The sequence below is a fragment of the Psittacula echo genome (assembly GCF_963264785.1).
Source record: "Psittacula echo genome assembly, chromosome: 6".
In the NCBI taxonomy this organism is placed as follows: Eukaryota; Metazoa; Chordata; class Aves; order Psittaciformes; family Psittacidae; genus Psittacula; species Psittacula echo.
The window spans coordinates 33,278,977-33,293,788 of record NC_137743.1 but is presented as its reverse complement, the minus strand read 5'-3'; the positions used below and the strand labels follow the sequence as shown (position 1 = coordinate 33,293,788).

Genomic DNA, 14,812 nt, shown 5'->3' with positions numbered 1-14,812 from the left:
GTTAACACAGCACAGTAGAGCCTAAGAAAGCAGTTCTTAACGCATTATCTAGAATTAACAAAGAGACTTTCCCTTTTTTAAGCAGGGACTCTTTTGCCGAGGATCAGATAATTGGATTCTCTGACAGCCAGCTTATCTATAATTGTCTGGGACAGTTAGGCCTGTTTCAGCAACTATCACGTGATAGTGAGGCTTAAATAAAATCAGAATGCACATAGACTGTTAAAATTCTTACTTTGACTGCTTTGCTCCTGCTCTAAAAAGGACAATAGCTTGTTTTTCCAGAGGCTGACTCACTGCTGCTGGTCATACAAGCCCAGAAGGAAAGAATCACAAGTACTGAACCCAGCTGGTCCCTTGAGATAAACATAGGCTGGATCTGTAGTGACCAAGAAAGGTAAACTGAACGATAGGCCTATGTTTTCTCTACCTGAAAGTAAATATATGAGACTGCAATTCAAGCAATAAGAGATTTAAGTGAGGAGAAAAAAAGGAAAAAAAAAAAAACAAAAAACAAAACCAACAAAACAACAAAAAAGGCAGGGGTGAAGAGAAAAAAAAAAGCCCACAAAAAACAAAAAGCCAAAACAAAGTCCTGCAACATACAGCATTTATACCAACAAAGAGGAAAGTAATTCTTTCACAAAGACCTGGCATTTCAGCACTCCAAAAGTCTTTACTCACTTTTCTCTGCATCACTATTATTACTGCCATTTTTTTCAGTTGACAAATCATGAAACTTTACAGGAACATATAAAGGTTCACTCTGAAATGAATCAGTATAAGTAAAAATACAGTTAAGCAGGATATTTAAATTATAAGCAGTAGAATTAATTTAGCAAATTAGAAAACTAAATTAAAACTTCGTGAATATTATAAGAAATAAATTTAACAAAGTAGTTTTGCACACAGTGGACAGGCTTGCCAAAAATGTTCACACATAAATTATATTTTATGTTAATCATATTGGTAACATGTATCCAAAAATAACTACGCACTTTTTTGTATATCCTCATGAACAAAAACTCATTTCCAGAATATAGCTCATCAAAATCATGGACATTTCATCACAGTCTGTCCAAATGATAAATGAGACCCATAAGAATTCACACACAAAAATGAATACATGCTCATTCTCCTCCCATGACCCTAAATGCTCATAAACTAAAAGCCAAAATACTCTAGAAAAGTAACTCAACGTTTTAAAACTCCCTTAGGAGTTGGAGGACTTGAGTCGAGGTCTCATCATCAGCTTTCAGGGATAGTCCTCTCGTTATGGCAAACTTGGGAAGTTTGTGAGCTACAAGAGGCATCCCACTCAGAAGGGGATGCTGTTCATAGCCCGCTGCAGTCCAGGAAAGCTCAAAGGTCCTCACTCAGGACCAGTATTTATCAAATCGCAAGATGATTGGCTTTAGTCATTAGTAAATTTCCACCCTGGCCACAACCTGAGTGGGTAATTACTAGAAACTTTTCAAATTTCCAATGACCATGGTACAGTTCCATTCAGGGTACAATCAAGTGAAGGAATGTGCCAATGCTGCCAGGGAATGACTGATTATCTCCACTCCTGCTTCCCACATTATCAAGGTGACAGGAGTCCTTGGTATGATCAGTGCCTTTGTTCTCAGCCATACAAGAGTTAAAGGGATGCTTCACCACCCAACTCATTACACAAAGGCCAAGGCCTGACAGGAATTCCTCAGATAGCAGAGTAGCCCAGGGGATGGGGGGTGGAGGGATGCACCACCATAGGCACTCAGCAGAAGTTTCAATCGCTTAAAATACTTGTAATAACACAAGTTTTAAGCTGCCTGCTTAAATAAAATTAATAAAGTCTAAGAGTCAAGTAATGAGAATGATCTGGTAGCTCCATTTTGGTTAGGCCCCTTCTTTAGGATCAGATTTTTTGTGAATGTTTAAATTAATGCAAAATTCTCCAAGATTAATGACGAATCCTGCTTCAAGAGTCAGAGTATCTTAATGAACTGAGCAACCTCAGGAGATTTTAATCCTAAATGCAGATAAAGTTGGGAGAGGGAGAGAATGAAATGAAGAATAATTCTGAAAAATCTCTCTTCAATTCAGCATAAAATACCTGTAAGTAGTTTTGTCAACATGCAATTGCCTCCCCTTACTCTATTACAGAGATAGTGCAACTTCTGTGTTCTGGATACTCTCCCAGTTTGGCCTCTGATTTAGGCATGTGATTTAAAGAGCAACCTGTGATCCACAGGGGCATATGTCACCTATAGATGACAAAAAATCACCACAAAAATGCTATCTGGCAATGCAGCTTGTCAGCAGAATACCAGTAATGACATCTGATTCAGTAAACAGTAATCGCTCCATCCACTGGAAGGAATCCACTGCGTTTCTCTTTCAAAATGCAATGCAGGTTCACGTTATACAACATGCTCAACGAACCAATGCATATACAAGATACTCAACTAACTGATTCCATTGTGTATTTTGGTCTTGAAAACTGTTTGGCTGTACCACTGGCTCTCCACTTTTTGCTTTGTCAGCTACGGAGCTGAATATGTAAACATTTCCTTAGCATGACAAATATTTACTTCACAAACTAGTACAGAAACATTGAAGTGTTTTATTGAGCTGAGAACCTGTATTTCTCACAATAAGCAACGCCATTATTTGCAACACTTATTAGTAACATGTAAGTTGGCAATTCCCTTTGCCAAAAACTATTACATTTAAGACCACCATATATTAAAACCAGTAAGTTTGTATAATGGTGTCATGTTACAGTAAAGTATTGACCTTCACAAATTAAGGCACTTACCAGAGAACTGTTTACAGTGTTATCAGTTGTACAAGCAGCAAAATAACCTTCAGCATCTGCAAACTAATTACAGAACCTTAAATCAATAATATATCAAGGCACAGTTATTAATAACTGTAGGGGTTTTTTTAAATAAGTTTTTTAATGCCTTTTTCTACAGTTCGATTGTAATTTCTCCCTCTAGGCCTCCTCTCAAAAAAAACAAGAGGGTTTACAAGTCCATAAGTAGCTTCAGTAATTCTCTGTATCTCCCAGAAAACCCCATTCAATTCAACTACCCAGGTAGCAATGCAGGATCAGGCTGTTAGAACGACAAAACTGTGAAGTTTAGTCTTAGCAAGACATGTTTCACTGGATTATTGTGCATGTGTTGACAACAAGCCTCTTGATTCTTCATTTTACTGAGGCAAAGTTCCTTTGCATAAAAACCTGGAACTCTGCTCTAGTTTTAACAAGGTTTAAACTAGGATGGGGTCAAGTGTAATTTTTACTCTTCCTTTCTTCACATTAACAACCACTACGACCCATGTTCCCAGATCTGAAGCTTGCTGTTCTACCATGCTGGTAAGAAATCTATTAAACACATCCTCTAATGCAGAAGACAGCATAAAAGTAAGGTAGGAGTGCTTAACTAATAAATCATTATTGAAATAAGAAATCTGTAAATATAGTATTTTTGTTCCAGATTAATAAACACAAGACATTTCACAGGCACCTGTAGTAATTACACAGTTAAACGTTTCACTAAACTCAGGAGGTGTGTGTGTGGATATAAATAAATAAAATCTTCTACCTACACCCTACAGTCCTGTCTCTGCTTGTTCTTCTGAATTATGCTGACATCGAAAGTAATGGCTATTTCCTACAAATTATTTTAAAGATTACTTTTTGTAGGATTAGAAAGATAAAATAATGAGATCCCGGTTGCGCTGCCATGAGTGACAGACACAAAATGTGACCGATTGAGCACTCTTAGTCATGGCTGTCCAACTCATATTATTTCCTTCTTTGACATAGCACTGCACAAGATTCAACTGGTCAAGGTAATGACTACAATTCACACTAGGCAACAGCCCCTCATTCTGCTCAGATTAATAAGTTTGGTCACTGTAATTGTTTTGTTCAACTAATCATTCTATAGTGCTTTCATCACCATTATTTGTCATTAATGCCAGTAAAGAATCCCTAAATTCTGCTTATTTCCTGATTATCTTACGAAGACCCTGAATAGCATCAAGTCTAGCATCAGCCATCCTGTACACAGACACTTCACATTAACGGCTGACTATCAAAACTTATTTCAAGATACCAGCCAACTCTAAATGTTCTGTATGTTTAACATGATTTTTTGCTTATTTTAACAAAAGGTTTAAGGGGATTGTTTTTGGATTTTTTTCCTCTTAGCAGTGCTTTGCTGTTTTGGGCTGGGGTGCCTTTTTGTTTGTTTGTTTGTTTTTTGGTTGGTGGTTTGTGGGGTTTTTTTGGTTGGTTGGTTGGGGTTTTTTGGTTTTTTGAGGGGGAGGTTGCCTTGTTTTGTGGGGGTTTTTTGTTTGGGTTTTTTTTGTGTGGTTTTTTTTTTTGTTTGGGGGAGTGTGTTATAATTTGGCTTAATGTCATGTAACGCTTCAATTGAAGTCTGCTACACCTACAACTGTCACTACCAGTGAAGTCTAATATATCCAGAACTGAAGTCAAATCCCCTTTCACACAAGCTATTTCCTTATAGGACATGTTGATTAACAGCATATTCTTGGATCACATTGTCTGTTATTTTAATGCGAGATCAATATCAGGCCAAATGCCTCATTGCTTCCTGAGTCCTGCTGTTCAGCACTCTGAAACAGTGGCACAGCTTGTGCGCTCTTCTCAGCAACACTTAATTTCCTTGAAAAAGAGTATGTATTTCTGTAACATGACAGCAATTTTAGACTCTAACACAAATAATGCTTAGTTGTAGAATGAGCAACATAATGTCACTTGTTGTTAATATTGTATTTTTATAGCATTTATGCACAACAAAAACATAATTCTACCATTTTTCCTAAATGTAACTTTAAAAACCTCAAAACCTCTCATCAAACAGTTCACAGTTTTGCCAGAGACAAAGAGTCAGTAATGAAAATCAACTGGAAAGTTCAAATACTGATTCCACTGGTTAGATGTTGGAGGAATAAAACAGAACCCACAGCCAACATGAGTTATGAGTGATGAGGCTCATAAGCACTTTTTTAAAAAGAATTATCCACTGCAACTGTCCAATATAAAATACCAGGCTAGATGAGCTAATGGTCTGGCCCAGTGAAGCATTTCTTAGGATTCCTGAAATGTTTCATATTCCTTTTTCATTTCTTTTCTTCTTTTTACAAGACTATTATTAGGATTATCATTTCTTCCTGTGCCATAATGCAGTTTATAATTGCTTTTCTGAAAGCACTATTTCACAAATATGTAAACTTTGCTTTTCTCTAGTCTCTATTTTATTAAGGTTTTTTTTTCCTATACAAACTTCAACACATATCAAAACATATACAGAACTAAAATACTTACAAAAGCTGCATGCCTTCCACGAAATCCACGAGTACACTGTTGCCTCCATGGTTTCCAAACAATAAATCCCAAGAGGTATAGAACAAACATGGATGTTTTTGCAAATGTACTGAAAAAAGGCTTGTTGTACTTTGTAAAAACATACTGTGGAAAGAAAATAATTGCAGTATCCAAAATTAACAATTAGGTGAGAATTCACAAGATGAACAGATTTTAGTCCAGAACAGTCTGATTCCCAAAATGTCAGTGCTGCAAGTATTGGCATGTGTGACCAAAAGACACAAGGGGCTGTACTTATTCTGGTATCCTGTCCCAAGTTATCATAAATGCCAACAAGAAGGCACTGAGCCATTTTGTAAGATACAATGCCACTGGAGAAAAGCTACTTATTACTTGTATCTAATCAAGCAACATATTGATCAATATGCCACTGAACTCAAATAGTACTGAAAATGCATTTACATACAAATATTGTCTAAATGAAAGACCACTTCTATTAGCAATAGCACAGTAAGCACAAATTAGAGATTACTTTGAGTAAGTAAATTTTCAGTATCAATAGTGATGACACCAGCTGACTGGAAAAAAATGTTTCATTAATATAATAGCATGTTAAGTGCAAATATTTTTATATGCTTAGTTTAAAAACTGATATAGAAAGTAAAAACTTAATGACCATTCAGAAACCCGAATTTGCAAGTTTATTAAAAACTTGTTTTCCATTGCTAAAGCTCCAAGTCCTAAAACTCAACATGAAGTAAATACCAGATTAATTTCAAGGCAGAATATATGAACTAGGTCATGACAAACTTGTCTGCAGTTACAGGGTTTAAACTCCATGATCAGAGTCCTTTGGTCCTAGACTTCTATGTTCTGAATTACAATCTAGCACGCCACCTGTTCTGCAGTATTACAGCTCTTTTACTATTTCTTGAGAAGCATATGGGCATTATTTTAATCAAACAGGCAATAAATAAAATGAACTCCCTAATTACACAGTTATAAGCTTATGTTGTTTAATTTTAAAATCGTCAGTAACTCCTTGTATCTTGAAAGCAACAGTCAAAGAGTTGAGCTTGTCTGTACCTTTTAGTGAATGCAGCTTAGTTCACTAACCCAAAGGATATCATGTTCCTGGTACTGAAGAAGTAATTAAACATTACACCGGAAACACTGACTGTTTGAGAGATCATGCTTCTGTTGCGTCTTTTTCTTAAATAGGCTTTTATTTTCCTTTTAAGGTGCATGGAACAATACTTACAGAAGTGAGTTCAGATGAGGCAACCCATATCACGTCAACAAGGAGAAGAATGACAATTCCTAGAGCCATTCGCCTACGTTGAGTGGATGAACTGCTCTGGGAGCTCATTCGATTCATGATAAAAACCCACACCATTTGTAACCTATTCAAGATTGATACAGGAATAAAACCCAGAAAATCATAACCAGTGACTGAAAAAAAAAAAAAAACAACCCCACCCAAAAAACTCCAAAACAGCCCAAAATCACTAGGGGGCTATGTTTCACAGATATGATACAGACCCACTATGCCATGAAACACACGTTTGTATTTCTTAAAAAGCAGATCTTTCACAGACCTGGCATGACATTTTCAGAGACATTAGAGGCAATCAGAAAGTAAATCTCATCTTTTCAAAGATTTATCAGCTGTTTGACCACTGAAGTAAGTAAAAGTAGGTAAAACATTCAATACCTTTTTGTAATTTCTATGCTACAAACTCAATACTATTTGATACCACTACATATTTGTACATTCTGATACTCTAAGCTGACTAGAAATTAGTTTGATATATTGTGTCAAATATAGTTCTACTAAAGTAGTCAGAAACATGTTTAAAGTTAAGCATTCAACAAACACTTCCAAAGACACAGCAACCCATTTGGGTAAATTATGATCCCTCCAAGAAGAAGGTGATTCAAGAAGGAAAAAAAAAAAAGAAAAAAATCCAAATAATAGTTAAAAGTAAACCAATTTATTATTTTGCTACAGATTACATAACATACCTTTCTATTTATCATCATGAACTCGAAACACTCACCATCTTTGAGAGAACACAAGGAACTGAAATTCATCTTTACAGAGCAGCTCCTGACTCTCACAGTAAATAAAGGTGATCTGCTTTCCTAATAAAGTTCAGTGAATTTAAATTACACTGTTTTTTCCATGTGGCAACATATACTGTCTTTTCATTATTTACAAATTATTTATCACAGTGTCACAATGTCTTCAGTAAGGAAGCTACATTTCTTTTTTCCCAAACTAGCCTATTCTTCAGATTAATGATTTAAATGCCTACACATGCACAAGTGCATTTGAGATCACTACACTGTTTTCAGCCTCAACTCATGCCTCTCCTTTGCAATACACTCTCTGCCATTTTCAAATTTTGACCTTTTTTCCTCCATTTCTCAAAGGGCTTCTTTCCAAAGAAAAAATCAACAGGCAGAGTTCCTGCAATATCATTATAATGCTAAATCTATGCTGATATATTCCATGTGTGGGCATCAGTTCTAGATAATTACTCTGCTTTTCTGATAAAATGGTGGGATTGGCAAAAGAAAGCTTAAGTCAGTAAGCAGGGAGGGGAAAAGTTATGAAAGACTCAGCAAGATACTGCAGGTTTCTTTATTTGACAGGGAATAGAGGAGAAAACATTTGTTCTCAAAAAGAGAATAAATAGGGATTTTACGTTAAACTTGAGTAAGCCAAAAGAAAGGTTTTCATGCTTGAAAGCTTATAAAGGTTTTTTCAGTTTTTATGAATTGGTCTAGTAGATACTACATATTACACTCTACAAACTCTGGCTTCATGTTATTATGACTAATAGCCTACAAGCTGTTATATTATACATAGCCTACAAATTGCTCATGTCTTTGAGTAAATGCATCAAAAATGGAAGCTGGGCATAAAGAGTTCCAAATGAGCTAGAAAGAAGAAATCTTATTCCTTGTTAGGCTACAGCACAACACATTAACAGTGGTAAGGCATACCAGAAATGGAAACCACTCCAGCCTTCTACCAGTCACATGCTGCAGGTAGGAGGGGGACAGGTAGCTGGAGACAGGAAGGAATCACTGAAGCCTGATCAACTTGATGTCTCTGCATCAGATGCTCACATCCCTAGCATTCTGTTCTCACCACAAACTGCTTCAAAGCATATAGCACATGCACACTGTGCTTAGAGGTCATGCACAGTTGCTTAATACTGTATTAAACTTGCTTACATTAGGCTCATACAAATCCCTTTCCTTAGCAGGATGACAGAATATCTAATACATCTTAAATAAGAAGTTACATATAAAGTTATTCAGAGTATAAGTGCACATTGCACCATTTCTTTTCTACCTATAAGTAAATTTTAAAATTCCAATTAAAGAGCCCATACTTATGTCTTGCAGTCTTTTATATGCTACAGTAATAGCAGCTATTACTTTCTCATCTGAGTACAAAGTGTCTGTTTAACATTTCTGTGTGCTTAATATAGCCCTTCATTTGGTTCTTCCATAACAAGTAAAAAGGCTTAACAAGAAAGGGTGACTATAAATTTGGTCTTCATGCAGCACGATGCACCCCAAAGCTAGTAGTCAACTTAAAAAAAGTTACTTAATCGGCAACACTAAAATTCCTATAATGTTCAGCAGAAAAACAAAATCCTGTTGGAAATTATACACTAAGTTTTAGGACAGAATTAAAACCTGCAAAACTTCACACAGAACATAAAGACAGATAGAAACTACTACTTTGAGAAGTTTTTAGACAGACACATTATCCCCACTCATTGACAAAATATCAGTATTCATGAATTTGTAACGAAATACAATTCCACATATCTCTTATTTGGCTTCTGTATTGATGGCAATATGAACACAGAAAGAACAAGATTTACTTTTCTTATACATACCTTTCACAATAACTGTAAAAAAAAAACAAACAAAAAATGCTAACAGACTTCACACATCACGTCAAAGTGAAGATAGTCTCCTAAAAAGAAAAAAAGAAAAACAGGCAAAGCTTGAAAAATGGTGTGCATATGTCTGTGATACACTTATCCTTGCAAGACATCTTCTGAAATTTCAAGCTGCACAAGTGCCTGCTGCAGTTCAAGTCTTAAATGTTGGGGACAAAGAGATACAGAACCTTAAAAACTGGGCCACATCAAAAATGCTACCAGGACAGCACTGAATTGCAAGAGAATAGGATCATTTACTATTTTTGATATTTCAATGAATATGATCCCCTCTTTATTCATTACGAAGTTCATATGAGAAACAAGAAACTGATAATGTTAAAGTCTAACTTTTTAAGCTATGCACAGAAAGGCCCTATTTCTTAAGCCAACATTCCTAAGCAAAGAATTTAAACATTAGAATTATGAAGGTAGTGGAAAAGCATATAGGCTTTTTGGCTTTAAAATGATCTACAAAGATAAGACAACTCCATGTTATTTCTTGTGGAAATCCAGTATCTTTCCTTAATTCAATACAGTATTATAACCATAGCTAAACAATCAAACAAACCCATCTAAAACTTTTTTTTTTTTTTTTAACCCAGATCCTATAAAGACATTCAATAAAATCCACTTTAAATTTGTTATGTAGGGAAAAGAACATTATATATAAGGGACTTCAGGAAAAAAGTGTTATACTACACCAGTCAGAAGGCCATCTAATTGCAATAATTTGCAAATCCAAAAGTTGGCAAGTATACGGTACTCCAAGAGAAGGCACAACAAAACTGCAACTGGCAACTAGGAATACTAAAGCTGTAAGTTCTACTGCCTGGAAGTGCTGGTTTGGTTTTTCTGGGTTTTTTGATTTTGTCTGGTTTGTTTTGTTTTGCTTTGTTTTGTTTTATTGTTCATGTGAAACCTTGCTGAACTCTTGGCTTAGGGTTATCCTGTATCAACAGGAGTCATACTGTATTAACGAGTCACAAATCAACGTGCAGAACAGAGGTAGCATTTGAGGGCAAAACTAAATGCTTACCCTAAATTTTGCCTTTGATTACCTGTCAAGCATGGTGGAAAGCTTACAATAGGAGGCAAAAGTTACATTGATGCTTTTCATCTACTGCAAATAATATAAAGAGGTAGACTATAAAGATGGACCACACAAGTCAGCTCCCACTGAATTCAAGATTTATACACTGCTTAGCATCCAGCAGGTTCAATCCCTTTACCACATAGTTTACCAAATGACCGTAGCTGTTTTAAACAAATAAATATATAAAAATGAAGATGTAGTTGTAATACACAGGCATGTGGTTATCTACCTTCTGTACCGCAAAGCCTATGCTCGCTGTAGATCCTGAATATCTGTTTAGTTCAGTGCCCTCACATACAAAAAGTAAATGCTGGCCATATTTTTCTTATGCTACCAACCTAATTAAAGGTTAAGATCAGTATCTCAGATAACCAAAATTTAAACCAGAAGACTTTTATCCATACAAAGCTCTAACAGTTTGTGCATGCCTAGTTTATGCACATAAAAGAACAGAATATAAAAATAATAAAAATAAACAGAAACCAATAAAGGTGCTTAAAAACTCTTCCTTCCATGCACACTAAACCAAATATTGCTAAGAGAAAGAAACTATTCAGTTGCTTACTTTTGACCCATACTTAATCTATATTACCTATACTCACGTAACACGGTACAGAACTTGTACCTAAATTTAGTTATTATTCAAGACATACATATTACTCTCTATCAGCATGCAAGATCTGCTGTGGGCTGTAGTCCTAACTGGAGCTGGTCACACAGTTCAATACTTATTACCAAGAATTAAGCCACTTTAGGATAAGGAAAAAAATTTAGCGTATATAATATCTAACACCTAAAACAAAACACTTCTCTCTAAGAACGTGGCTTTACCTTTACAAAACATTTAATTCATCAAGTTCAGAGTTACAATAAATTTAAGCCACCAGAAAGACATATAAGCTGAAATAGAAAAGTTTAAAAGTAACTACAATATTCTACTCTATTCAATACAGTAGAAAATTCAGCATGCCTGCCTTTCATTTTCATTATTAGGAAATAAATATGATTTCCACATGGTACAACTTTAAAATACCAGTTGAAATTTGTCATTTGAGGGAATATTCTCTTAATATCTTTTTTTTCAGCAAATGGCATGGAGATATTTTTAAATATTCTATTTACCATTTCAACAGTGTTAAAGTTGATGCTGTCATCTTGCAGAACCATTTTTCAGCCAGTTACATCAAGACCTTCTGCAAAAAGAAAAAAAAAAACATACTTAACTTCCCTTGTCATAACACTATATTGTTTTTAAAATATTACAGTATCTTAGATCACTTAAGCTGAGTCACTATTTTAACTTATGATACACATACAAAAATTTAAAATGGTCTTACTGTGTAATCCACAATGTATGTTCACTTAGCTGATAACGCTGAAGCCAATAGGCTGTCAAACTCTACTGTTCTAAACATCCAGTGACTTCCTAGGACAGGGTGTGTAACACCACCATTGATACTTAACATGCAAACATATTTCAACAGCACTAAATGTTTCTTTGTGCAGATTATCACTTTTTTCATATTCAAAGTTCCATCCCAAAAGAGAAAAAAAAATATGAAATAGCTTTTACTGTATCAACAATTAGGGAAAAGAACATTATAAGTAAAAGAACTGCCAAATCATTGTAAAAAAAGGAGTATTGCTTATAGCTGTTCTATGAAGAACACACATACCCCACAAAAAGAAAAAAAAAGTAAATAGTAACAAGAGTAACAAGAGACCCAGAAGAGCAGCTCAGTCACAGACCATGGTGCAATTCAACTTGAAATTCCTCCTCGTGTTTACTCAAGATTATTTCATATACAATTTGAAAGACAACATACTTGCATGCAGAATAAATAGTTTTAGTTTTTCAAGTTATACCAGCTGCTCCAACAATACAAGTTCCCTGATACATCCCCACCCCTCCCACCCCCACTTAACACATATGGTCATCAAGTGATTTTCATTTTATATTTGATTACTTTTGAGATAAGATAAACAGAGACACTGCTTTGAGTCTAACAAGAATAAAGCTGAAAGTAAACTGACATTCTACACCCATCTCCTAAATCTGGAAAGGTACAATATGCAACATAATTTTAACATAACTGACCTTCACCCAACTTTCGAGGGGCATCACACAAGAGCAAAAGCAATAATCTTCAGAAAAGATAAAAAAGTAAACCCTATGCAACATGACATTCACTACAGCCCTCTAATCTTTACTCAAGTAAAGTTTCCTGTAGAATCTGCAGAATATAGTGAAGCAATTGACCCAAAAAGAGAAACAAACCAAGTTTTTCATGCCAGTACTGAGTACCACAAGTAGAGGTCACCATTCCTAGCTAAACAGAAAGTTATACAAGACTTAAGTTTGCACAAAAACCACGTAAAATTCAGTATCAAAATGAAAGAATTCAGCTTAATGTAACAAGACATTTTAACAATCTGGCAGTGCATAACGTACCAGTCACACTACCAAACTGTTCAGGCACAGCTGGTCAAGGAACACTTGAAAAAGTTTCATATTCAGCACTTATTCAAAATTGGTCAAAGTTTCAAATTAATTTTCTTATAAAAAGAATAGTAATGCAGAATATTAACCTACTGCATACTTGGGAGTCTTTACCACCTACCACACTATCTAACCATATACTTCTCAGATTCATTCCTACAGCATCCCAGCATGACTACAACTCTATTGGACATGAGCATCTATGACCACATTGCGCTAAAAACACACTAGCTTCAGGTTAGCAAAGTGGACGTTTGCAAGTGGAACTGATAGTGCTTTCCTTCTTATCCTCTTTCAATAACATTAAAAGAAAAAGCCTAATGTCAAGCTCGAGGCCTCAAGTGTTACCATGCACAGAACAATCTCCTAGCCAGCTGTAGCTATACATTTAATATTAGCTAAGGCTTACAAGTGACGTCCACTTCATATGCTACCCATTTAATCCAGTGTAGCTCAAGATCTAAACATATCATGCTTTGTCACAGGATAAACAGTCACAGATCTCTGATAAGAGCAAGCACAGCAGATATCAAAACTACACTTGCAGCTGAAAGCTGAGCCTTCCAGGCATGCTAGAAACAGGCAAAAGCACCACATTCAGAAAAGTGCTTTCAGAGTGAATGGGGTCTTCTTCCTTCCTTCCTGCCGATAGACACCTTTGGCGAAAAAGTAGCAGGAACAAAGAAGGAAATTAGTAAATCTCCTTAACACACTCAGGAAAAAAGCGTATGCTTGAGAAGAAATACTCAGGCTCTGGAAAGCTCAGAGGAGAAAGAATGAGTATCCGTCCGGTGCTCGCACGAAACACAAACACGGCAGACCGCAGGGGGGACGAGACGCAGCGGAAGCAAAGAAAGCGAGAACCTCCTCGCACCTCAGGCGAGGCATGACTGAGACCTCGTCACCTGCCCGCTCGCCCGCTCCGCGGGATGTTTCCACACACATCTCGTCCTTCCCCGGGCACGGCGTACACCCTCGCCTGAGGCGAGGAAGTGCTTCCCTAACGCCACTGACACAGACAAGCGTGGGACGGGGCCGAACTCTGGCAGCCGGAGGCGAGAGGGCAACACACACCGCCTCCGACCACCGCTGGACGCCGGGAACAGCCGGCGGAAGAGTCGTCACACACCCGGCGCACGGCCGCGGCACTCCCCGGCCCGGGCCGTCCATGAGAGACGTGAGGAGGCAAAGTTCCCCTCCCAAGGCGAGGCGAGGCAGGGGCCGGTTTCGCCCCCATCAGCCCCGCGGGCCGGGGAAGGGGCGATCGAGGCCTTTTGCCCGCGACACCCTCAGCGACAGCTGACAGGAACGGCACGGCTGAGACAGCAGCAGTCGCGGAACCTTGGCCCGCCTCTTGCTGCGCACAGCCGCTTGGGGCTCACCGCAGCCCCATCCCAGCGACAGCGGAGGTACCTGAGGCCGCGAAGGGGCCCAGAGCTGCGTCCTCCAACGACACCACCCGCTAGGCTTCTCTTTCCTTCCCTTCCCTCCCCGACTGATTGCCCGCCCTCTAAGATGGTGGCTTGCGCGAGCGGCCAAGAATCCATCTCCGAGGCCACGAGCGAGCGGCGGCCCCGCCCCGCCTGCAGCCCGGCCCCATCGAGCCGCTCGGCCAGCCGCTCGCCACCCCTGCCGGCTGCCGTTCCCCTGCGAGCGGGCGGGAGGACGTCCCCGCCCTGCGGATTGGCACCGGCGGGCGGTGTGAAGGGGTGTCTCCCTTCCCCATGCCGTATATCGGCCCAGACATAGAGCCTCAAGGTTTCTTTGCGCGGAGGTCTGAGGTGCTGGCTCTCGGGGCCGTGTAGCTGGTAACGGCCGCCGCCCCGTCGGGAACGGGCAGGAGCCAGAGCAGCAAGAAGGCGGAACGGAGCTTTACTTCATGTCTTCCTTGAAAACGC

At 38.0% G+C, this 14,812-nt stretch overlaps 1 protein-coding gene across 5 annotated transcripts in view; it reads right to left on the bottom strand.

The window, feature by feature from the left end:
* Positions 1-14,436, bottom strand: part of SLC35F5 (solute carrier family 35 member F5) — a 36,815-nt gene extending 22,379 nt beyond the window's left edge. For 2 of the 5 annotated variants that reach the window (XR_013957221.1, XM_080621419.1), the window contains exons 1-7: positions 14,328-14,436; positions 11,537-11,607; positions 9,274-9,353; positions 6,612-6,753; positions 5,351-5,494; positions 2,804-2,866; positions 685-766 (exon numbers count right to left, since the gene is read on the bottom strand). Coding sequence is in view for 4 of the 5 variants with exons in the window: in XM_080621419.1 (XP_080477545.1) it covers positions 685-766; positions 2,804-2,866; positions 5,351-5,494; positions 6,612-6,746 (424 nt within the window). In the remaining variant the exon portion in view is untranslated. Of the gene's footprint in view, positions 1-684; positions 767-2,803; positions 2,867-5,350; positions 5,495-6,611; positions 7,484-9,273; positions 10,118-11,536; positions 11,608-14,327 lie in introns of those variants that run through there. The other 3 variants (XM_080621421.1, XM_080621422.1, XM_080621420.1) reach the window with 3 other exon arrangements.
* Between the last annotated feature and the right edge of the window lie 376 nt (positions 14,437-14,812).